The following is a 24,214-nucleotide window of genomic DNA, read 5'->3' on the forward strand; positions in this document are numbered from 1 at the left end:
AGTGTAGACAGAGTCAATGGATGGGAGGTTGGTTTGCATGATGGATTGGACTATATTCACAACCTTTTGTATTTCTTTGCTGTCTTGGGCAGAGCAGGAGCCATACTGAGCTGTGATACAACCAGAAAGAATGCTTTTTATGGTGCATCTGTAAAAGTTGGTGAGAGTGGTGGCTGACATGCCAAATTTCCTTAGTCTTCTGAGAAAGTAGAGGCGTTAAAACTTGAAGCTCCCGACCCTTTCTACTTCGTCCCCGTTGATGAAGACAGGGGCATGTTCTCCTTTACGCTTCCTGAAGTCGATGACAATCTCCTTTGTTTTGTTGGCATTGAGGGAGGGATTATTGTTGCCACACCAGTTCACCAGATTCTCTATCTCATTCCTGTACTCTGTCTCATCATTGTTGAGATCCGACCCACCACGGTGGTGTCGTCAGCAAACTTGAAAATCGAATTGGAGGAGAATTTGGACACACAGTCATTGGTGTATAAGGAGTATAGTAGGGGGCTGAGAACACAGCCTTGTGGGGCACCGGTGTTGAGGATGAGCGTGGAGGTGGTGTTGTTGTCTATCCTTACTGATTGTGAGCTGAGAGTTAGGAAATTCAGAATCCAGTCACGGAGGGAGGTGCTGAAGCCCAGGCCACGGCGTTTGGAGATGAGTTTCGTGGGAATAATAGTGTTGAAGGCTGAGCTGTAGTCAATAAATAGGAGTCTGACATAGATGTCCTTGTTATCTAGGTGTTCCAGGGTTGAGTGCAGGGCCAGGAGAATGGTGCCTGTTGTGGACCTGTTGCGGCGGTAGGCAAACTGTAGTGGATCCAGGTAGTCTGGAATTGAGTTGTGACATGACTAGCCTTTCAAAGCACTTCATAACAATGGATGTCAGAGCCACCAGCCGATAGTCATTAAGGCACGCTGCTTGGTTTTTCTTAGATAACGGGATGATGGTCATCTTCTTGGAGCAGATAGGGACCTCAGATTGTTGTAAAGAGAGGCTGAAGATGTCTGTGATTACCCCCGCCAGCTAATCCACGTAGGACCTGAGTGCACATCCGGGTACCCCACCCGGGCCAGCCGCTTTCCGTGGGTTGACCTTCACGAAAGCTGCTCTGATAGTGACGCCATAAACCACGCCCCAAACCACGCCCCCAGGTTTTCTATGCACGAAGTGCCAGAAAAAGTGGTCTGAAAACTTGGCTGTGTTTTTGGAGAGAAACACGTCGGTTTTCAGTCAAGCCCTGACAATTTGCCATTTTTTTCCAGAAAATTCCACCCAAAATGTTTAAAATTATGAAAATATTTGCCTGAATTGTCAAAGAGCAGCTATTCCCTCTTATGAGATTGCATAACACAGAGGCACAATCTTCAAATTACAGACGAGCATCAAATCAGGAAGCACTTGTTCACCCAAAGTGCAAATGTGCTCAATGTGTTTGCCCCCACCCCTGCAAAATGGATGCTGGGTCTATTGAAAATTTCCAACGCAAGACTGCCAGATTTTTACATTGTAAATGTGTCAAAAGCAGGCAAGTGTGGCCTCACACCAGTACAATGAAATGTCAGCTGTCAAAGCACAAGCAGTTTAAGACACATGATAGAAAGAGGCAGGATGAAGACTGCACAGTGTTAGTAAACATATGCTCAAGCTAATAGGACTCCCCCACACCATCTGGCTCTGTAAGCACTCGTACTCTTCTTGGCTGCATATTCAGGTTAAGTATTTATTAAAAACTTGCATTTTAGATGGCAGCTTCCAATGGTCCCATAGAAGACCACTGATTATGGGTCACAATTATACAATGGTTGCCCTAAATGATATCAGCTATGTTCAGGGTAGCCTAATCTCATGAAGAAGCTTTAAACAAGTATTTGAGTATTGCAAGAAGTATAATTCCTGTTGCAGACACTGGTCATAGCTGAGCTTTAACCAAAATGTTGGGTGCCAAAATTCAATCCAATGTTTAAGAGCTTGTTTCACACTTGTCTCTCTCTTGCTTTTTGCACAGTAGCCATTAGCAACATTCTTTTTCACAGGGTATCCTTTGCAGTATCACCAACTTTCCAACCTTGACAACTGGAGTTAATGTTATTTGCTATTACAACTTTGATGGAAGTTCAACTGGCCTGTTACATAGGCTCCAGGTTCCATTTTTGAGAGGGGGTATCCACATTATAGAGCACATGCTATGGATATGAGATAGGGACTTTCAGAAAGCTACTGATCTGCAGTCTGCTCTCTTTCAGGTCAGTGAAAATAATGAAAAGCCAGTGGTAGTGTCACATTGCGAGCAGGAGTTCCTCTCTCTTTCTGGTACCAATACATCAGTGACATCCCCATTTCCTCAACTATGATGCCAGATAGCCAGCAGGGGCAGTCTGGTCTGGCAGCAACAGAAGCCATGTAATTTAGTCAGGTTTGAAATGCCAGATGGTATTGGCCACAGACATTGCAAGGGTTCCCACATGAACAGTAACATTCTTCTTTCATCTCTGCTGAATCCACCAGTGGAACATCTCTTAGTAGCAGTGAATTTAGTAAACTTTCTCTTAAAAAAAAAAGCACTGTGGATTGATCACTTAGGTGACAAAAGAATTCAAACACAATATTATGTTTGAAATTAAAATGAAGTCCTTCTCCTGGCTTTAAAACACGCCCACTGCAAACCCTAATAGTTCTGACTGTATTTTCCAATGCAATCTTTGGATATGCGGTCAGCTACAGTGCCTTCCCTTATAACTCAGATCTACAATACACGCCACCAAAGGCAACCTCATCATAAGATCTCGTAAGATAAGGCAGACCGCTAAACCATCTAACGAGCTTCTTTCTAATAGAATTCATGAGACTGTACAGTTATCCTCAATACAGTTTTCAGATATTATCTTTCTACTCATTCTATCAAAGGACTAAACAAAACATGCAATCTTGCTGTTCCTATAGGTCAAATCTCACTTTCAAGCTAGTTGTTTAAGCTAACTAGCTGTGCATTCTCTCTTACAACTTTATACATGTTTCTATTTCCTGATAGGAAGTTTGTCTCTAATGCACACAACAGCAAGACTATTATAATACATCATTTGCTTTTCGTACCCAATTTTAGGTGATTACCCTATCAAGTGTTTATCAATATTACTGTTCTGAATTTAATGTCTCCTCTGTAATTTAGAGCTTGTGGCACCTGTATTTGTTCAGGTCGGCCTTTGCCAGGTGCAATGAACGAAATCTATTTCTGGTTATTTAGCATTATAAATCATTTATTCAATCACAATGGCATGAAGTGCTTAAAATTAAAGCCAACAGCCATTCATTGTCTCCAAGCTACAGTAGCATGAAGTAGTTATGACTGTCCAGTCACTGTGGATAACTCATTAATTTAATGTTATAATTAAAAGAAACATTTATTTCTCCAGAAATTAGGTCCTTGTAAACAGAATCTAACACTATAGCAACATGGCTTTTTTAAAATCCCTTAAGGCCAGATAAGTGAAAGATTCAAAATACTACAGTCCTTTTAACTGTAAAGGTACTTTCAGAAAGTAGGTTATCAACTATGGACTGCATGTGAAATCATTACCCTTAAAAATTACACCACATACATAAGCAATACAATACAATTGGTGAAAGGGTGGCCTTGTATAACAATCTACTATTTAATGACGATACAAGTAGTCGGATATATAAAGGGAAGCCAACAGATGTAGGAATATAACAACACATGAAATCAGAGCAAGGGTGAACCATACAGCATGCTCTGCCATTCAATATGTTCATGGCTGATCTTTAGCTTCAATTCTACTTACCAGCCCACTCCTCATATTCTTCAATTCCCTGGGAGACCAAAAATCTGGATCTCTCAACCTTAATATATTCAATGACAGAGCATTCACAACCTCTGGTAAGTGCAAGGACTAGAATTGATTGGGTAAATAAACTAAAAGGTATGGCAGTAAATAACCTGGGGGAACTCTTTAAAGCGACATCAAAATGTTCAGTAAAAAACTCAAGAAAGGGCCAACTGGTGGATAAGGAAAATATTAGATTAAAAGACTTATAATGTTGGAAAGAATAGTCGTAAGTATGAGGATTGCAAGCGTTTTAAGAAATGAGCAAAAGATGGAAGGGTGGTAGATGGTGGTGTTCTCCAAGGGTCAATAGTACGACCACAACCGTTTTGCTATATTTGACTTAGATCTTGGAATACCAAATAAAATTTCAAAATTTGCTGATGATAACAAACTTGGAAGAATGGCCAACAATGAAAATGATACAACAGAATATAGATAAGTTAACAGAATAAGAACATAAGAATTAGGAGCAGGAGTAGACCATCTGGCCCCTCGAGCCTGCTCCGCCATTCAATAAAGTCATGGCTGATCTTTTTGTGGACTCAGCTCCACTTACCCGCCGCTCACCAGAATCCTTAATTCCTTTACTGTTCAAAAATTTATCTATCCTTGCCTTAAAAACATTCAACGAAGTAGCCTCAACTGCTTCACTGGGCAGGGAATTCTACAGATTCACAATCCTTTGGGTGAAGAAGTTCCTCTTCAACTCAGTCCTAAATCCTTATTTTGAAGCCATGCCCCCTAGTTCTAGTTGCACCTGCCAGTGGAACCTCCTTGACAGACAAGTGGCAGATGCAATTTAACACAGAAAAATGAGAGATAATGCAATTTGGCAAAAGAGGCAATGTAGACTTAATGACACAGTTCTAAAAAGGGTGCAGGAACAGAGGGACCAGGGAGTGCAGGTGCATTGATCTATGAAGGCATGATGTGGGTCGGGACCCCATTGAAGTCCCGACATGCTAACTACAATACTCCTGCTCCTCGGGACTCTGAAAAAGTCTCTAAACTGAGTTAAAGTCGGCGACTTTCAACAGTTCCATGGTACTTACCCAAATAGTTACCTAGGAAGTGTTAGACAGTAAAATCCCAGTCTAACTCCTGGGCAACTATAAAAATGGAACCCCTGAATCATACTGACCCCACTGATACTGACTACCCCTCCTGGCCCGACTGTCCCTAACAACTGACTGCCTTTCACCGCCCAACTACAGCCTGAACTGACCTGACTAGGCCCCACAATCCAATTCGCTCTTCATCCCCAACCTGACCCGACTAACCACTGACCTGACAACTCCTCCCGGCCTGACTAACCCTGAGCCACCTACCCCTCTCAGCCACCAGCCACTGAGACCCCTACCACTTTATCTAATTGCTACCACACCACCTTACTCACGTGCTACCTGACCCACCTACCTCACCTAATCCCATCAATTCATTCACACACTCAGCCATTCATTAACATTCATTCATCAATCAATCACTAACTGGGCATTTAAACTTATCTTACAGTAGTTAGTGCTGCAAAAAGTGGGCGTGTCCTCTGTGCTGATTCTCTTAGAAGATTTACTATAATGGTTCCAGGGATGGGGGTGCATTAGGTTGCTAAAGTTGGAGTTGCTCTCCTTGGAACCAAAGAAACTGATGGAAGATTTGATTGAGGTACTCAGGATTATGTCATATTTAGATGGTGAACAGGTAGCCCAGTGGAGTTGAGGCTGAGATGAGATCACCCATGATCGTATTAAATGGCGAGCAGGCTTGAGGGGCTAAATTGCCTACCTCTGATCCTAGTTCTTTGGTTATAGTTCTTGTGGTAGGATCTTGGTGGGTGATGCAGGATGAATGAGTGTAAGAATTGTTTTATGCAGTGAAAGCTAATGACTTGGAACTCTCAGCCTACTATGGTGGTGGAAGCAGAAACAATGATTTTAAAAAGAAGTTGAGTGGGCACTTGACCGAAATAAATTTGCAAGGCTATAGGGATCAAACAAGGAAGTGGAAATGACTAGATTGTTCCGTAGGAAGCAGTCATGGATTCAATGGGCCAAACAGCCTCCATCTGTGCCATGAATAACTCTTATGACTAGATAGCATTTTATCAAATGTTTTTGGAAAATCCATTGATAACATCCACCTGATATCACTTTTTCCTTACAGAATCCCATGAAGTTCATCAGATAACTGTTCTTTTTACATTTCCATGTTAGCTGTCCTTAATTGCCCCATGTCTTCCCTAGCAAGCTTTAATTTTATCTCATCTCAAAGACTTTCTTAGCCTCAATTCCACTCAAAAGGTTGCTGGATTTTCTTACTGGATTTTATGTAATAGTTAGAACTCGAGATGAAAACAAAAATAACAGACAAGTAACATGATTAGCAGGTGTCTAGAGGAATACTGAGATGCGATTTGCCCAGTAACAAGATTACTAGGTGTCTAAATAAATTGTGGTCGTTTACAAGAGATCAGTGGGGCTATGTAAAATTGACAACTTAGACAAGCAAATCCACAGGGTAGATATGAAAGCAAATGAGCAGTATAGCTGTCAGCACCATCATTGAGTGAGGAGCTAGATTTCCATCCAGATAGGCCAAAATCTTCAGAGAGGGCAGTTCCATCAATGATCAGAGCCAAGGAGGCCTGGTCCATCTGACATTGAGCCATGGTAGATTGCAGAGATTCACCTCAAAAAGATGCAGTTTCATACCTTTGCTGAACCAGCAAAAGAAATTTCCACAGACTTGGTCACCTAAGCTGTACTTTATGAGAAGTATGAGCTGGATTTGACTTGAGTTTCTAAAGTGGATATCCTTTGTGAAAAAGGGCAGCTTAGTGAGTTCAGGGAACGTGGGTCTATTTGGGGAACAAGAGGTAATTTCAGATAAGAAGAGTTTAGTTATCAATATAATTAAGTGTTATAGCGTATATTCATCTTTCTTGTCCTGTTTTTTTCTTTTTTTAATGCACTTATTAATTGTTTACACATTGACTGGACTGGTTCCTCACTGAGTTGTACGTTGCTCCAAATACTATTCCAAACATATATCCCCACTAAGAACCAAATGTTTCTAGTTATTGTTAGTTAAAAATCAAAAAACATTTTCAAAATATATTTGCTCTAACTGAACATCTCTCCTCCCTGGACAATGCTCAAATCCAAGCAGAAAAATAATTGCTTTAACAAAATGTTTAGTGGGTGATCACTTACAATATCTTCTATGATTTCTTTTACTGCAGCCACAAGAAGAATGAACAACAGTGGGACCAATGTTGTGTAACGACCAGTAGGGGAAACATCTGGGATTTGCTAGACAAGAGAGGAAAATAGGATATAAATATACAAAATACCACTGCTGAAAATTCTAATTACCTATGTACACATAATGTTACAAAACACTCGAGTTGAACATTTGGTTCAATTTCCATTCTGGGATTAGCTCCAGGAGATTGAAATCAGGTGCACTGGAGGGGGGAGTTTACGAGAGGGTGTGGTGAGGTAGAGCTGGGCATTGTCAGCATACATGCAAAATGAGATATTGTATTTAAGGATGATATCGCCGTGCAGCAGCATTTAGATGAGTAATAGCTGGGGATAAGGGTGTGAGAATAGGAAGAAAAGCCATTGCAGTAAGTTCTCTGGCTACATCTGATAAAGAGTGATGGAACAGCAGTTGCACTCGACTGACAGTGAGTGACAGACATTAGAGAAGGATGGTATAGTCAACTGTATCTAAGACTGCAGACAGGTTACCAAAGATGAGGGAGTATATTGATTAGTCCCATAGGATGTCATTTGTGGTTGATTTGAAGGGAGTGATGCTGGAAAATTTGAAAGGAAGGGATGAGTACCAAAAGCAAGGGAACCATTAACAATATCAGTGAGCTATCTGGTAAACAAGGAAATTTCAAATGACTTGAAAGAGCTGGACCTCACAAACTATAAATCTATTTGTAGTCTTGGTGGAATGGAAGAACTCCACTGCTCATCCTTGAACAGCAGCATGGGGTCTTTTATGTCCAACTGAGGGGGTTGATGGAACCTCTGTTTCATGTCTCATCCAAAAGACAATATCTCTGATAATTTAGCACTTCATTGGTGCTGAACTGGAGTGTCTGCCTAGATTGTGCTGATATAACATGAAAACCATAGATGCATCGGCTCACTGGTCAGAGGAAATACTGTTGTACAAAAAAATTAAAATACATTTTGAAATAATTAAATTTGTTATACCCTTGATTTTACCTTCGGTTCTAATTTCAGATTACGAATCATGTTATCTTCAAAATGTCATCAAAATTCAACTGTTCTTCCTTCCATTTTTAATTAATTAAAATTAGTGAACAAAAATCTAAGTTACAAGTTGGGTCTCCTGTGTGGAACTTACTGAATCCCTTCAGGGTTCTGCATTTGCTGATTTATTAGCTTGTATTTCTGTTGTTGCATACTAATCAATAATAATTTTGGGATCAATACCATTGTTTCATGTACCACTAACTGGTAGTTCTTAAGATGTCATGACATAGAAATAAACTGCATTTTTTCAGCACCCTATCACATCCTCAGGATTTCATAATTTACTTCACGTTTATCAAGATTATTTTTGGAAGGCTAAATACTGAGACAACAAACCTAACGGCCATTTTGTGCAAATATTATACCATAAACAGCGAAACATGGTGAACAATCAGTTGATAGAGTTTGTTTTGGTGTTATAGGAGGGAGTTTGATGTTATTTGGTTCTGTGAAGGGAGCTTAGCCAAATGAGGGCGCCAAAATCTTTCAGGACACTCCTCATGACTGATCAGCTAAGCTGATGCTTTATTGGGGCCCATCACTAGAAAGGAAGAAAAGTACATCCCACATGAAGCAACAAAGAAAATCTGGATAGACTGCATGATGACTTAACTTGGAAAGTTTTTATGATAATCGAGTTCCACACATCAGACACTAACACAGAATATAACTCAGCTAGGTTACTACCCCAGTTAACTTCGAGCCAGTGTCATGTAGCAATACTTGATGCCAGCATCATTTAATTGTGTAAACATTTTCTGTACCAATCTGCATTATCTTACATTCATGCTCATTGAAATCCATCTACCTTTCTTTTGTCTGTTTACTTAATTTATCCACGTCATTTTGAATGCTATAAATCTCTCACATACTGTTCCTATTTCATGTCATGAATTGTACATTATGAAATATAAACAGCATAAAACCAAGAGAAATGAAACCAAGATTCCACCACGTACTTCATGTACTCAATATTATCACGTTCTATTTTGTTAAACTGGTTTTCAATCCAGTTAGCTAATTTTCCATTAAATCCAAGAGTTTGCAATTTCATCATATATTTATTCTAGATGTGTATTATGTATACCTGAATCTGCAGTTTCGTTCTCCACTTGGGAAACATTCTTTATTTTTGCTAAATTCTCATCATCTAGTAATTTGAGTGCCGAAGCACTCAACCCTTAATCAAGCTCAAATTATATGACTATCTACTATTCTAATGAATTGGTGCAGCCAATTTATTAGAAGGTGTATGGGGAAAAAAAAAACCTCTCTTCAGGAAAAGGACAAGAAAATTGTGCGACTCAAACTTAAATCCAGTGAACATATCACAAAAATCAGGAAAATATAATCTCTGCTAACATACCATTTAGGAGCAGAGCAGGCCATTCGGCCCCTCGAGTTTCCTCCCACCATTCAACAAGATCATGGATGATCCGATTATGGTGCCACCTTCACATCCCCATCTCCCCAATAACCTTCCGGATGACAGGGAGAAGGGCTAAGAAGTTTTTTTTGTATAACATTCTAGATAAAGATACTTTTCATCAATATCTAAAATGAGAAAATATATTTATAAATTATAAATGAACAATATGCATTTAAACAAGCTTACCTGGAGAAGAGCTATGAAAAGGAAAAAAGAATTGGCTGCTCTCCTGAACTGCGAGTATAAGAATCTTGGTAAGAATGTGAGTGGATTGTATTTGGCGGTGCTAAAAAAAAGACAGAAAAAAATATTTCATAGACTTTAGGCCAATGTGTTCTAATTAGAATGAATTTAGATCATGTATATATATTGGGGAATATCTCCACTTTCATGAGCTTTACTTGTATACAGATGCAAGTGAACACACTGAGTAGCAAATAATTATTTGTCGGAGTGAGTATGTAAGTATACGAGCTCTTACCGAGAGTTGGAATATAAGAGGATGAACAAACGATATATTGCAGTGAGCAGGAACTTAATTGAACTGACCCACTAGCCATTTCACTTGGACAATAATAGTCAGTCTTTAGCTCATAATCTGATAAGAGTCACAAAATACTGTGCTAATCCAAGCAATTTTAATAATTGATTCACCACACCTGCTCTTTGGAATATTTCTTCACAATCCATTGTGCAGTACATACCTGAATAAAAATTAAATTCAAATCGTATTGTCACCTGTGGTTGATAAAATAATTTAAGCAGAAAGTTGATAGTGTAAACAGACGGCTACTGCTATGCAATTAATACAGCTGAAAAGTGGGCAATATTGTAACACACAAATTTTTACGTTAAGCTTTCTGCCAGATGGCGGGTATCCATTTGGATAAGCTCTGAAATTAAACAAGTGATCCTAGATTTAGCATCACATCATTCGGCGTCAAACAGATTAGCTACATTGTCGCACTTTCATTTTTCAAATAATCTGCACACACTAGAAAGTCGGTCATACTTTGCTGGTTCTGAGGAAAATGCATGCAATGTCATTTTTTTTGTTGTTTTATGGCATAATTCTGAGCAGCAACCTAGGTAAGTTTCCACTCCCACACTCTTTAAAATCCCAACAAATGCATAATTCCACTAGTTCATTTCACTCCAGGGTAAATCCATCCTTGACCTTCACAATAAAAGACCCAAGTAGATGAAAACCAACCAACCTAATGACAGACCTGAGGGGAATGCTGGATGGGAATTGCAGCCCCATATTAATTTAAATGAAGTTTTCTGCATTTACAACAATCCTTCACATATAGTTGGAGCCATAGCTCAGTACATAATTCAGGTGGATGAAAACTCAGCTGAAGCCCAATTAATGCTTCAGCAGCTTACAGTGTAAAGGGTTATCAGGAGCACCTGATACCAGAACATAAAACAGTACAGCACAAGAGCAGGCCCTTCGGCCCACTGATGCAACTATCATACAGTGTCACATGACTAAGAGACAGATCTGGTGAGTAGTACAACCTTGTGTAGAGTACTGCATATAGATCTGTAAATAAACAAGAATTTATTTTGTGAATAATAGTCTTTGATAGTATTCTTAGTGTAACAGGAAAACCCTAAAGAAACCCCATGTAGATCTGGACCCAAGACAAAACATGGTGGCAGCTGGTTGTTTCTGTCGACTGTTCACATCCACCATCCAAAGCATGAAGAGAGCAGACAGAGCGTAAAGACCCAGAAAACCTCAAAAAGACTGCAGACTTACAAATCTTTGGGAAAAGGATAGGAAAAGACTGAAAACTCAGCCGAGAAGGGAACATCTTGGGTGCTGCAATCGGACAGAGACACCCAAAATCTAGACAGCAGTGAGTACAGATCACCACCTACAAACCAAACTACTGAAGCAACAAAATATCCAGAGCTTAGGGTAAGCATGGAGTAGACATTACCAATCCCAGAACCATACCCAAGAACTGAAGGCTTGCAACAGGCTCAACGCCGGGACTACTGGAATGGATAGTCTCCAGTTATAGAACAGAACAAAGAAAAAAAGAGAACAAAGAAAATTACAGCACAGGAACAGGCCCTTCGGCCCTCCAAGCCTGCACCGACCATGTTGTCCGACTGAACTAAAACCACCTACCCTTCCGGGGACCATATCCCTCTATTCCCATCCTATTCATGTATTTGTCAAACCGTCCCTTCAAACTCACTATTGCATCTGCTTCCATTACCTTCCATGGCAGCGAGTTCCAGGCGCCCACCACCCTCTGTGTAAAAAAACTTGCCTCGTACATCTCCTTTAAACCTTGCCCCTCACACCTTAAACCTATGCCCCCTAGTAATTGACTCTTCCACCCTGGGAAAAGGCTTCTGACTTTCCACTCTGTCCATGCCCCTCATAATCTTGTAGACTTCTATCAGGTCACCCCTGAACCTCCGTCGTTCCAGTGAGAATAAACCAAGTTTCTCCAACCTCTCCTCATAGCTAATGCTCTCCATACCAGGCAACATCCTGGTAAATCTTTTCTGTACCCTCTCCAAAGTCTTGTTCTGGTAGTGTGGCAACCAGAATTGAACGCAATATTCCAAGTGTGGCCTAACTAAGGTTCTATAAAGCTGCAACATGACTTGCCAATTTTTAAACTCAATGCCCCGGCCGATGAAGGCAAGCATGCCATATGCCTTCTTGACTACCTTCTCCACCTGCGTTGCCACTTTCAGTGACCTGTGTACCTTTACACCCAGATCCCTCTGCCTATCAATACTCCTAAGGGTTCTGCCATTTACTGTATATTTCCTATCTTTATTAGACCTTCCAAAATGCATTACCTCACAGGTTCAGGTTTGCATAAAAAGAAACAGAAGTTTCAGGTCAGTAATGTATGCAGTAGAGGCCATAGCAGATGGTATTGCAAGAGAGGCACCAATGAACCTTTGAGCTCATGTCAAGAAGTCCACCAGGTATTCGATTTGTACTTCAGTGTCTGAAAAAAAATTGATCATTGAGCAAGTGAAACTTAACAAGACGAAGCAGGAAGTAAGCGAATTTATGCATTCATTTATAAATGACCTGTAAAGATTCACGGGGAATTGCGACTACGAGATCCTCAGATGAACTAATATGCAATCATATAGTAGTTTGGATCCCATCAGATCCTTTGCAAAGGAGGGAAGATTTAACTCTCAGAAGCAGTATGACTAGTACAACAGACCGAGCTTAGAAAGGAAAACAAAGTTATTGTTCATGGAGAAAGTGGGAGAAAAATAAGTGAAACCATCCAATATGTTGAACAGAAAAGAAAAAGCACAGTGAAACAAAAGCTCGTGAAATCGGGAATAAGTGGGCTGATTGCCATCTTGAGATGTTCTTGGTGTGGTGAGAGAACTAAAGTGGGAAGAATGCCCAAAGGGGGAGCCGAGTGCCACAACTTTGGAAGTTCAGACATTTTAAAATAAACTGCAGATCCAATGTTCCTATAGTTCACAGGACGAAAAAGATAACAACAAAACTAAATTCAAGAAGCGAAAGAACCATAGAAAAACAAATAACTTCCTGAGGACAAGTTAACAAGACAGAAAATAATTCTTGGAGCATTAAATTAGAAGTTGATGGTCAACCCACAGAATTCAAGCTAGATACTGATGCAGGCATTTTCATATTATCTGATGAAGTGAAATGGCTTAAAAATATTACATTATATTACATTACATTATAGCCATCCTGCATTCAGTTGCAAGGTTCAGAATGAACTACGCTGAACGTAATAGGCCAACACTTGGCAAAATTAAGATCCAAGGCTAAAGAAATCGTGGAATGTGATTAAGAACTGGGAAACATCATTACTGAGCAGAAAAGCACACTTGCAGCTGAAGCTCAATGGCAAATTGATGAAACTGCTGATGAGTGGTCCAGTAACTTATTCAGGAATGAATTCTATCTCTATTGCACTTGGAATATAGTGTTCAATTCTGGTCGCCACACTATCACAAGGATGTGGAGGCTTTGGGGAGGGTGCAGGAAAGTATACCAGGATGTTGCCTGGTATGGAGGGCATTAAGCTATGAGGAGAGGTTGGAGAAACTTGGTTTGTTCTTACTGGAACGACGGAGGTTGAGGGGCGACCTTATAGAAGTCTACAAGATTATGAGAGGCATTGCCAGACTGGATAGTCAGAAGCTTTTTCCCAGGGTGGAAGAGTCAATTACTAGGGGGCACAGGTTTAAGGTGGGAGGGGCAAGGTTTAAAAGGAGATGCGCGGGGCAGATTTTAGGGTGGTGGATGCCTGGAACCCGTTGTTGGGGGTGGAAGTGGAAGCAGATACGGTAGTGACTTTTAAGGGGCATCTTGACAAATACATGAATAGGATGGGAATAGAGGGATATGGTCTCCGGAAGGGTAGGGGGTTTTAGTTAAGTCAGGCAGCATAGTCGGTGCAGGCTTGGAGAGCCGAAGGGCCTGTTCCTGAGCTGTAATTTTCTTTGTTCTTTATTTTCAGGCTTAGGAAAGCTAAACACAGAATACCATGTAATGCTGAAGGGAGGATGCAAAGCCCACACCTCTCTTCACAGTGAGGAATGTCCCTCAGCAACTCTTCGACAAAGTCAAGAATGAGACTGAACACGTTACAAGGGGTCATTCTCCAGTAACCATACTGAGAGTTCTGTTCTGGAATAGTCACAGAACCAAAGCCTAATTGTTCAGTTAGAATCTGTGTGGACTTGAATCAATTCAATAAGTCAGCAGAGCGTGAGATCCATCCAATGGCATCATTGGAAGGAGTCTTGTCCAATTAGCAAAAAGCAGCACCCAATTTTGTGAAGAGGATAACCGCATGTTTGGCATTTGCCTCTGGACAAAGAACCTCGATTGCTAATTACTATCATCACTCCATTTGGTCCTTATTATTTCACCAGGTTATCATTCAGAATTGCTTCAGCATCTGAGGTATACCAAAGAACGATGTCTCAGACCCTGGAAGGAGTAATGTGCCATAAGGACAATATTCTGGTACACTGTTTATCAAAGACCTCGGAAGGCAGGCATTCAATGGCCCCACAACGCGGGCACGCAACGGCTCCAAAAAGAGGGCAATGATGAAAGATCCCAGAAAGAGGGCAATGAAAGTTAATAAATGACTAAATGAAGAGCAATGAGAGGATTGCAGAATGGAAACAAGACGACACTTCTTCGGAGATAGACTGCATCAACAGTGAAGCTAAAAGAGTGATTTGTGATTGTGATTTACTACTCCAGATGATTTGACATGGTGGTGGTGGAGCTGTAAAGTGGAGGATTAAAACAAGAACACCTGATAATGATGTAACTGATGCAATGTCACATGATTAACAGGCTGCGATCTGGTGGGAAGCAAAATACAATTCTGTGTCAAGTCTGGAGATGAATGTAGATCTGTAAATAAAGAATGGTTTTTGTGAATAACAGTCTATTTGTGTTTGCGTGGGTTTCTTCCGGGTGCTCCGGTTTCCTCCCACAGTCCGAAAAGGACATGTTGATTAGGTGCACTGGTCATGCTAAATTCTCCCTCAGTGTACCCGAACTGAGTGTGTGGCACTGGAGTGTATACGCGCTGGAGTGTGGCAACTAGAGGATTTTCACAGTAACTTCATTGCAGTGTTAATGCAAGCCTACTTGTGACACTAATAAAAAAATGAATAAGGAAGTCTATATAAAGTCTGTTGTACGAGACTGTTAGTTGACCATGCTAGCAATACCGTCATCCCATGAAAGAATCAAGAAAAACCAAAAAAATGTAGCCAGGGGGAGGCTGAGAAACACTGTCATCTGTTGCACAGACAGAGAATCTGGTGACAGAAGCATCAGTAATTAGACTTGAGGTGACTGGCAAATGACCCAGAGACAACATAGTTTTTTTTAAACACAGCAAGTTGTTGCAATTGGGAATACACTGCCTGAAAAATGTTTGGAAGCCGATTCAATGGTAACGTGCAATAGCAAATTGGATAAATACTTGAAAGGGAAAAAAAATTACCAGTTATGAACAAAGGGAATGGAGTGGGACTATTTTGGATAGGTTTACCAACGATTGGCCAAATGGCTTCTTTCTGCATTGTGTAATTCCGTAAAGATTATTTTATACATAATTTTTTCCACTTCATTTAAGGTTCCCTGTTCCATCTTTAACTAACAGTAATCAATCAACTAAGTTGATTCGTTACTGACGTCTTTGGCACCTCTGTTGAGGTCCTCTGGCCCAAAAATATTGAGTTAGTGTTTATGCCACTTTCCTGGAGCTCTCTCACAAAGTCATGGCAGACAAGTGGGAAAATGCATACAGAAATTCATTGTTCTTAATATTGTGCCTCGCTTTGACAAATAAAATGCGTCAAATTAGTGGGCATGTTTTTCTAGTGTGAAATATGTTAGTACCTTTGGTCAATTGCATACTATTGGTTACCATTTATTAAACAACATTAGGAGTCAACAGTGAACATGAAAATCTTTACATAGATAATGGGATAATGCAATTAACATGCCACATTAATACTTCACATGATGGACAATGAGCACTCTGACGTATGGCAGAGGAGCAAAAAACAAAAAGATCACAGATTTTCAGTAGAAAGCTAATTAAAACTAGTCCCACCTGACATGATTGCTACAAAATTTTATGAGCTGAGGTCGGTTAATAAATATTGTTCTCATGTCCTCTTGATCAGCCAACGAGGTTTTTTCTGAGGCATCCTCAGTTTTCTCATAACCTATAAAAGATCAAAACACATAAATGAGAACGAAGGAGGAAAGAGAGGCTATTGACAATATGGTCCTAATTGAAACAAAGGGGAGTGTTGTGGGGGTGGGAGGTCAGGCCATGTCATGACGGGCTTTGGTGGGGTGGGGATGGTGCGTCAGATCAGGACTTAGGGAATGGGTCAGGCCTTGGAGAGTTTGCGGGGTGGGAGGCTGTTCAGGCCTTAAAGAATTTAAAGTTTATTTATTAGTGTCACAAGTAGGTTTACTGCAATGAAGTTACTGTGGATAAAATTCCCTAGGTCCACAGTCCGGAGCTTGTACACGGAGGGAAAATGTAGCATGGCCAATGAACCTCACCAGCACATCTTTCAGACTGTGGGAGGAAACCGGAGGCCCAAAGGAAACTAACGCAGACACAGTGAGAACATGCAGACTCTGCACAGACAGACAGTGACCCAAGCCAGGAATCAAACCCAGGTCTCTGGCCCTGTGAGGCAGCAGTGCTAACCACTGTGCTGCCCCAAAGAGTTGTGGGGAAATGCCGGATCAGGCCTTGGGAAGTCAAGCCAATTGTAGGAAAGTTGGCGGACCATGGGGGTCAGGTCAGATCTCGGATGTGTGGAGGGATCAGACTGGGCCTTGGGGACAGATGGGATTAGGTCAGGTCGGGCTTTGCGGTGTAAGGCGGGGGGGATTCCGGGAAGGGAGAGTCCTGTTAAGCGGGGTGGGATTTCCACAGAAGGGAGCAGATGTCGGTATGGAATCATATAATAGCTACCCAGAAGCGGTTTTAATTCTTTTAACTTTCTCTGGGTAATTGTTGATGCCACACAGTCAGAACCAGCCGAAGCTTGCAATTTAAAATCGCAATTTCTGCATGGATTCCTGTGCAGGGCAATGGGGATGGGTTCCCCACAGCAGCTTTGGGGTCCTATCCCACCCACTATGATGCTCTGCAGCTCACAAGTATCAGCCAATATTTCCAAACATAATTGGGTAAAACCATATTTTAAGCACAAACATTTTCAGAACATTCAATATGTATACAGCAAATATGTTTTCTTTTAAAACCTTTTCTATGTTTCAGCTGGGTCAAGTGCCGATCCCTATTTCTTGTGAACAAATAGAATACTTCAATTTAATTTAAGGTACAGATGAGGTGGAAGTAAAGAGCTAATATGTTATTTGAAAACAAGATGACACAAAAACAGAATTTGGACTCGAATATGGTTAGGAGTTCGATAAAAAGTATTTCCCTTCAGGAAAGTGGACATGTGGAACAGATTCCCAGGCAAAGTAACTAATTCAGAGTCAATCAGTACTCAAGGAGAAGCTGGGCCATTTGAGAAAGGGACATAAGTGATGCGCAATAAATCACACGGAAGACTGGATGTACCCGGGAAATAAAGGCTCCTACCACTAACAATAACGGAGCTACTATATACAATATACAATCCCAGACTAAAGGGTCACCAGGCAGAGCAGTGACCTTTATACCTCTCCCGGAAGGCGGAGCCAACTGGAGTGTACCATAGGACTATATTACCAGGTAGAACAGCCCAACCCTAACCCCAACAGTAACATATCTACAGACTCATAGTACTGGCCAAACCATGGCTCAGCACTCCTGGTGGTAACCAACAATGGTTCACCACATTCACCCCTCCTTTAAAAACAAAGGCCGGCGGGGCACAAAACAGAACAACTGTTCATCTGTCTATAAGTTCAATCGTTTTGGGGGACCGCACCGTCTCTGCGACCTCCTCAACACTGGTGATGACGCCGGTTCAGGCAATCGCGGTGACCTTCTCTCCAAGGCGGTGTCCAGTAGCTCCTCCAGTTCCTCACGGGCCGGTAGACCACGAGGTGGTGACAATCTGCTGGACTCGAGCACGCCTCGAGGTGGCGACAATCTCCTGGACTCAGGCAAGCTGTACACGGGAGTAAGAGGGTTAAGTGGTGGTCCCGATACTGCCCGCGCCGTGTCAGGAGAAGAGATAATGGTCGGGGGGTCCCTAACTGGGGGTGTGGGAGCGACTGGGGTTTCCAAGCCCCCTGCAGGCGCCAGATCTCGAATCGAGACCGTGTCCTCTCGCCCATCAGGATAGGCCACATAGGCATATTGAGGGTTGGCGTGGAGGAGATGGACCTGTTCAACCAAAGGGTCGGACTTGCAGGTCCTAACATGCCGCCGCAGGAGGACAGGTCCTGAGTACGTCAACCAAGATGGTAATGAGGTCCCAGAGGAAGACTTGCTAGGGAATGAAAACAGTCTCTCATCAGGAGTAGCGTTGGTTGCCGTACACAGGAGTGAGCGGATGGAATGGAGCGCGTCAGGGAGTACCTCTTGCCAACGGGAGACTGGAAGACCTGTAGACCTCAACGCCAGTAAGACAGCCTTCCAGACTGTAGCATTCTCTCGTTCAACCTGCCCGTTACCCCTAGGATTGTAGCTCGTGGTTCTACTGGAGGCAATCCCATTTAAGAGCAGGTATTGCCTCAAGTCGTCGCTCATGAACGACGAGCTCCTATCACTGTGGATATAACAGGGGTAACCGAACAGAGTGAAAAGATCCCGTAATGCTTTGATAACCGTGGCAGCGGTCATATCAGAACACGGAATGACAAAAGGGAATCGTGAGTACTCGTCAATCACATTGAGGAAGTACACGTTCCGATCTGTCGAGGGAAGGGGGCCCTTGAAGTCCACACTCAGTCTTTCAAAAGGACGAGTGGCCTTAATGAGGTGTGCCCTGTCAGGTCGGTAGAAGTGCGGTTTGCATTCAGCACATACCTGGCAGCTTCGAGTTATGGACCTGACATCCTCCACCGAGTAGGGTAGATTCCGGGCCTTTATAAAATGGAAGAGCCGAGTGAACCCCCGGATGACAGGGGTCATTGTGGAGAGCCTGTAATCGATTCTCCTGCACACTAGCGCATGTTCCACGCGACAGGGCGTCCGAGGGCTCGTTGAGCTTCCCTGGACGGTACATGATATCATAATTGTAGGTGGAGAGTTCGATTCTCCACCTCAAGATTTTATCATTCTTGATCTTACCCCGTAACGTGTTGTTGAACATGAACGCCACGGACCGCTGGTCCGTGAGCAGAGTGAACCGCTTCCCCGCCAAGTAATGGCGCCAATGCCGAACGGCCTCCACAATGGCCTGGGCCTCTTTTTCCACCGCAGAATGCCGAATTTCAGGGCCTTGGAGGGTGCGAGAAAAAAAGGCGACGGGCCTGCCCGCCTGGTTAAGTGTGGCGGCCAGGGCGAAATCAGATGCATCACTCTCCACCTGGAAGGGGATGGACTCATCAACAGCGTGCATCGTGGCTTTCGCGATGTCGGCTTTTATTCCTGCAAAGGCTAAACGAGCCTCTGTTGTTAGGGGAAAGGAGGTAGACTTGATGAGCGGACGGGCTTTGTCCGCGTATTTGGGAACTCACTGTGCATAGTATGAGAAGAAGCCTAAGCATCTTCTCAGTGCTTTGATGCTAGTGGGCAGGGGAAGTTCGAGGAGGGGACGCATACGGTCTGGATCAGGGCCGAGGACCCCGTTTTCCACCATGTATCCGAGGATAGCTAGGCGGCGCTTGCGAAACACACACTTCTCCCTGTTGTAGGTCAGATTCAGGCGAGATGCAGTGCGTAAGAATCTAAGAAGGTTGGCATCATGGTCCTGCTGGTCGTGGCCGCAGATGGTGACGTTATCCAGGTACGGGAAGGTAGCCCGCAGCCCGTTCTGGTCCACCATTCGGTCCATAGCACGCTGGAAGACCGAGACCCCATTCGTGACACCAAAGGGAACCCTTAAAAAATGGTACAAACGACCATCCGTCTCAAAGGCCGTGTATTTTCGGTCCTCTGGGCGAATGGGGAGCTGGTGGTAAGCAGACTTCAAGTCAATGGTGGAGAACACCCGGTACTGCGCAATCTGGTTGACCATGTCAGATATGCGCGGGAGGGGATACGCATCCAGCTGCGTGTATCTGTTAATGGTCTGACTATAGTCTATGACCGGGTTTGTTCCCATTCTTAACCACCAGTACTTGCGCTCTCCATGGATTAGCGCTAGGTTGGATGATCCCCTCCTTGAGGAGCCGCTGAACTTCAGATCGAATGAAGATCCGATCCTCAGCGCTGTAACGCCTGCTCTTTGTTGCGATGGGCTTGCAGCCTGGCACGAGATTCTGGAATAGGGAGGGTGGAGTAATCCTGAGCGTCGAGAGGCTACATGTGGAGCGCTTTGGGCAATTTAGAGGCTGCAGTGCTCCCACTGAAAGCGGAGGGAGTGGCCCATCGTACTGCAGGGTTACACTCTTCAGGTGGGCCATAAAATCTAGTCCTAGGAGTATCGGCGCGCAAAGGTGCGGTAACACAAGGAGCCTGAAGCTCTCGTAAACCGTGCCCTGCACCGTCAGGTTGACCACGCAGCTCCCTAGCACGGTGACAGATCGGGACCTTGACGCCATCGAAATTGTCTGCTTGACAGTCCGAATCTGGAGACCGCACCGCTTCACGGTGTCAGAGTGAATGAAGCTCTCCGTACTCCCACTGTCAAACAAACAATAAATCTGGCGTCCGTTTACCTGTATGTCCATCATGGACTTGTCGAGTCTGTGAGGCTTGGCCTGGTCCAGGATGATTGACGCCACCGTTGGATCGTGGGTGCAACTGCAGGCAGCTGAGCTGGTTGATGACGGCCCCTGCTGGTCATTTGCGGTCGGTGCCGACCAAAATGGCTGCCCCCATAGGTCGCACGTGGTCGATGGCGCCAAAAACGGCAGCCCCTGCAGGTCGCACGTGGCTTGCGACTCCGTCGTTAGGAATGGCGACGCTCTGGAATCGCACGTGGTGGAAGACCTCGAAGACGCTGAAGACAGGGAGACCGGCTCCGGGGAATCACACGCCGCACTGCTATGTTTGGAGGGTGATTTGGTCCTGCAGACTTTGGAATAATGCCCCTTCTTGCCACAGGCGGAATACCGCTTTAGCTGGACATCGCTGCCGAGGGTGTTTCACCCCCCCCACAGAAGTAACACCGCGGGCCTCCTGGAGCTGCTGCCGTCGTCAGGTCCGAGGCTGGAAACGCAATCGCGCAGTTTTTCGAAACCGCTGAATAAAGTGGAGTCTGCGGCTGCACCCGCCACAATGTCCCCACGCAGTCGTCGGGGTACATCTCCAGACTTTTGGAGGCCATTTCTAGAGCGTCAGCTAATTCTACGGTTTTAGTGAGGTCGAGGTTACCTTGCTCTAGCAGCCGAAGGCGAATATATGACGAGCCGATTCCCGCCACGAACGCATCTCGAACTAGGTCGCTCATATACTGGGCTGCCGACACTGGCTTGCAGTTGCAGGCTCTGGCTAGCTGCTGAAGTTCACACAGGTACTGTTCTGTCGTTTCGCCGGGCTGCCGCCGTCGAGTGGCTAGAAGGTGTCGAGCATGGATCTCATTCGGCGGTTTGTTGTATCGCTTTTTGAGAAGCTCGATGGCCCCTTTGTAGTCTTGGGCCTCACGGATCGCTAAGTATACAGTGTCGCTTACCCTCGCGTGGAGGACCCGCAGTCTGTCGGCGTCATTTTGAACTGCTGTGGAGGCGTCGAGGTAATCTTGGAAACACTTCAACCAATGGTCGAAAGTGTTCGACGCTCCCGCCGCACGTGGATCCAACGTAAGCCGCTCGGGTTTCAGCATTTGCTCCATGGTTTTCTTTTGTTTTGTCAAAAAAAAAATTTTGTTGGTAATAAAATTGATGCGCGATAAATCACACGGGAGGCTGGATGTACCCGGGAAATAAAGGCTCCTACCACCAACAATAACGGAGCTACTATATACAATATACAATCCCAGACTAAAGGGTCACCAGGCAGAGCAGTGACCTTTATACCTCTCCCGGAAGGCGGAGCCAACTGGGGTGTACCATAGGACTATATTACCAGGTAGAACAGCCCAACCCTAACCCCAACAGTAACATATCTACAGACTCATAGTGCTGGCCAAACCATGGCTCAGCACTCCTGGTGGTAACCAACAATGGTTCACCACAATAAGGGAAGTGGGGTGAGAAGTTATGAGTCCCTAAAGGACGAGATCAACAGTTAATATAAAAATAACTCTATCATGGAACAATCCTACATGGACTCCAAATGGAATAGGCTCTTGGGTTGAACGGCCTTCCTTGCTCTGGACTTGTTACAATCCCAGTTGATATTACTACTGTAAGATCATAGGGTGGAACTAGGCCAGATAGATCTTAACTTTTATTTTTTGTTTCAAAACATGGAGAGAGCGACAGAGTACACTGATAAACTTTTAACAAAGGAATAAACATTTATTAAACAAGATGAACTATATTATACTACTTTTTCATCCACTACTATATCTTTACAGATATATACAGATTCGTAAGTACAGCATAAGTTACAAAATCTATCTTACGCTCACAGCAAGTATGCAGCCTAGTATATCAATTGGTGTCTGTCGCCAGACACACCACACTCTGAAACCAAGTGACAGATGCCACCCCAAACAGATCTCTTATCAACTTCTTCCAGATGCTTGTCACACTGTAACTCTGCCTTTCACACAAAGGTTTCCAATCTCAACGCTCAAAGTACTTGCCTTGGAATCTTCTCCCACACAACTTTTTCTCTTAGGCACCTTCCACAAGGGTCCACCTTCAGAGTTTTGATGTCTCCTTCTGATGTTCCTCTCCACTGAATCGCCATGTGCATTCAAGCATCACCTTCCACACACACACTCAGATATTCAGCTGTACCAACGGAGCGCCACTGCTTCACAGGCCTATTTTGCTTTCAGTCTCGCTTCCTGCAGCTTTTTCACTTTAAACTTAGGAGTCTTCCTCTGCTTGTCACTCTTAACTTCGCTGAACAGGATCTGTTCCAGATTCCAGTTCTTGTTCCTGGACTTAATTGTCTTACTTTAGGACCTGTTCTCTCCCAGTAGACTGCTGACAACTTGGTATCTCCCTTGAGATTCAGAACTCACTCAACATACACTATCACTTCAACTCTAGAGCAACTTAGACGTATTTTCTTCAGCAATCTGCTAGCCTGTCCAGTTAGAGAGGCACTTAAAACTGTGCCATTCACCTTGGAGCATAATCACCAACTGAACTGAAAAATGCTCTTCTGTCTGTGTGTGTTTCCCTCTCTGGACCCCTGTTGCTCGGCAACACCACCATTTTTTCTACCTTGTGTTTGGTTCACACAATTTCAAAAATCAAATCTTATTACCCCAAGAACCAGCAATAAAAAGGGTCATTTGGAAACACAACAAGAGGGACCATTCTGCCAACAAGAATAAAACCCTGCTACAACAACTAGTCAACCCAGGCAATGGGAAAGAGTGGCTGATTTGTCTTCACCTGCAAAGATTTGTTTCCACAGAAACTTAGCCACGACCTTGTCGGAAACACAGAAGCTTCCAATTTCCAATCATCCAAAAAACCATATGAGAGATCCCATCCAGGCCTGCAATATTTGATCTTAAAGGACAAAGTTCAAACACATGATTTCCTTCATGTGTTTATGTTAATAACCCAAATGTATTTTCCATATGTGGAATCTATCTTTAAATTGGTGTACGACTGTGTGCATGAGGCCTTTCTCATTACATTTACATTTTGTACATTGTTTGAATGTTATCTTTTCTTCTGATTTAAGCTTCCCCAAAAGCCTTCTTGCTGTCTATTACTAAAAGTCACAACATTCCGAAGGTTCAAAACACTTCCTGTAAACACACACTTTGTTGCAGATAATGGGGAGAGTTATCTCACCATCCCTCTTCCATCTGTATTTTGTTTTGGCATTAGTAAACCCTCGAGTGATAAATTAATTTTCAATCGTTCTAGTTAGTCTCATTTCGGATCATAGCCCTGA

The 24,214-nt window shown here is 43.3% G+C and overlaps 1 protein-coding gene across 7 annotated transcripts in view; it reads right to left on the reverse strand.

Moving 5' to 3' along the window:
- atp8a1 (ATPase phospholipid transporting 8A1) overlaps positions 1-24,214 on the reverse strand; it is a 369,658-nt gene that overhangs the window by 274,787 nt on the left and 70,657 nt on the right. For 6 of the 7 annotated variants that reach the window (XM_078216784.1, XM_078216762.1, XM_078216795.1 and 3 more), the window contains exons 2-4: positions 16,205-16,319; positions 9,759-9,858; positions 7,058-7,156 (exon numbers count right to left, since the gene is read on the reverse strand). In XM_078216784.1, the coding sequence (XP_078072910.1) occupies positions 7,058-7,156; positions 9,759-9,858; positions 16,205-16,319 (314 nt within the window). Of the gene's footprint in view, positions 1-7,057; positions 7,157-9,509; positions 9,590-9,758; positions 9,859-16,204; positions 16,320-24,214 lie in introns of those variants that run through there. The other variant, XM_078216820.1, reaches the window with a different exon arrangement.

The sequence above is a fragment of the Mustelus asterias genome, chromosome 1 (assembly GCF_964213995.1).
Source record: "Mustelus asterias chromosome 1, sMusAst1.hap1.1, whole genome shotgun sequence".
Lineage (NCBI taxonomy): Eukaryota > Metazoa > Chordata > Chondrichthyes > Carcharhiniformes > Triakidae > Mustelus > Mustelus asterias.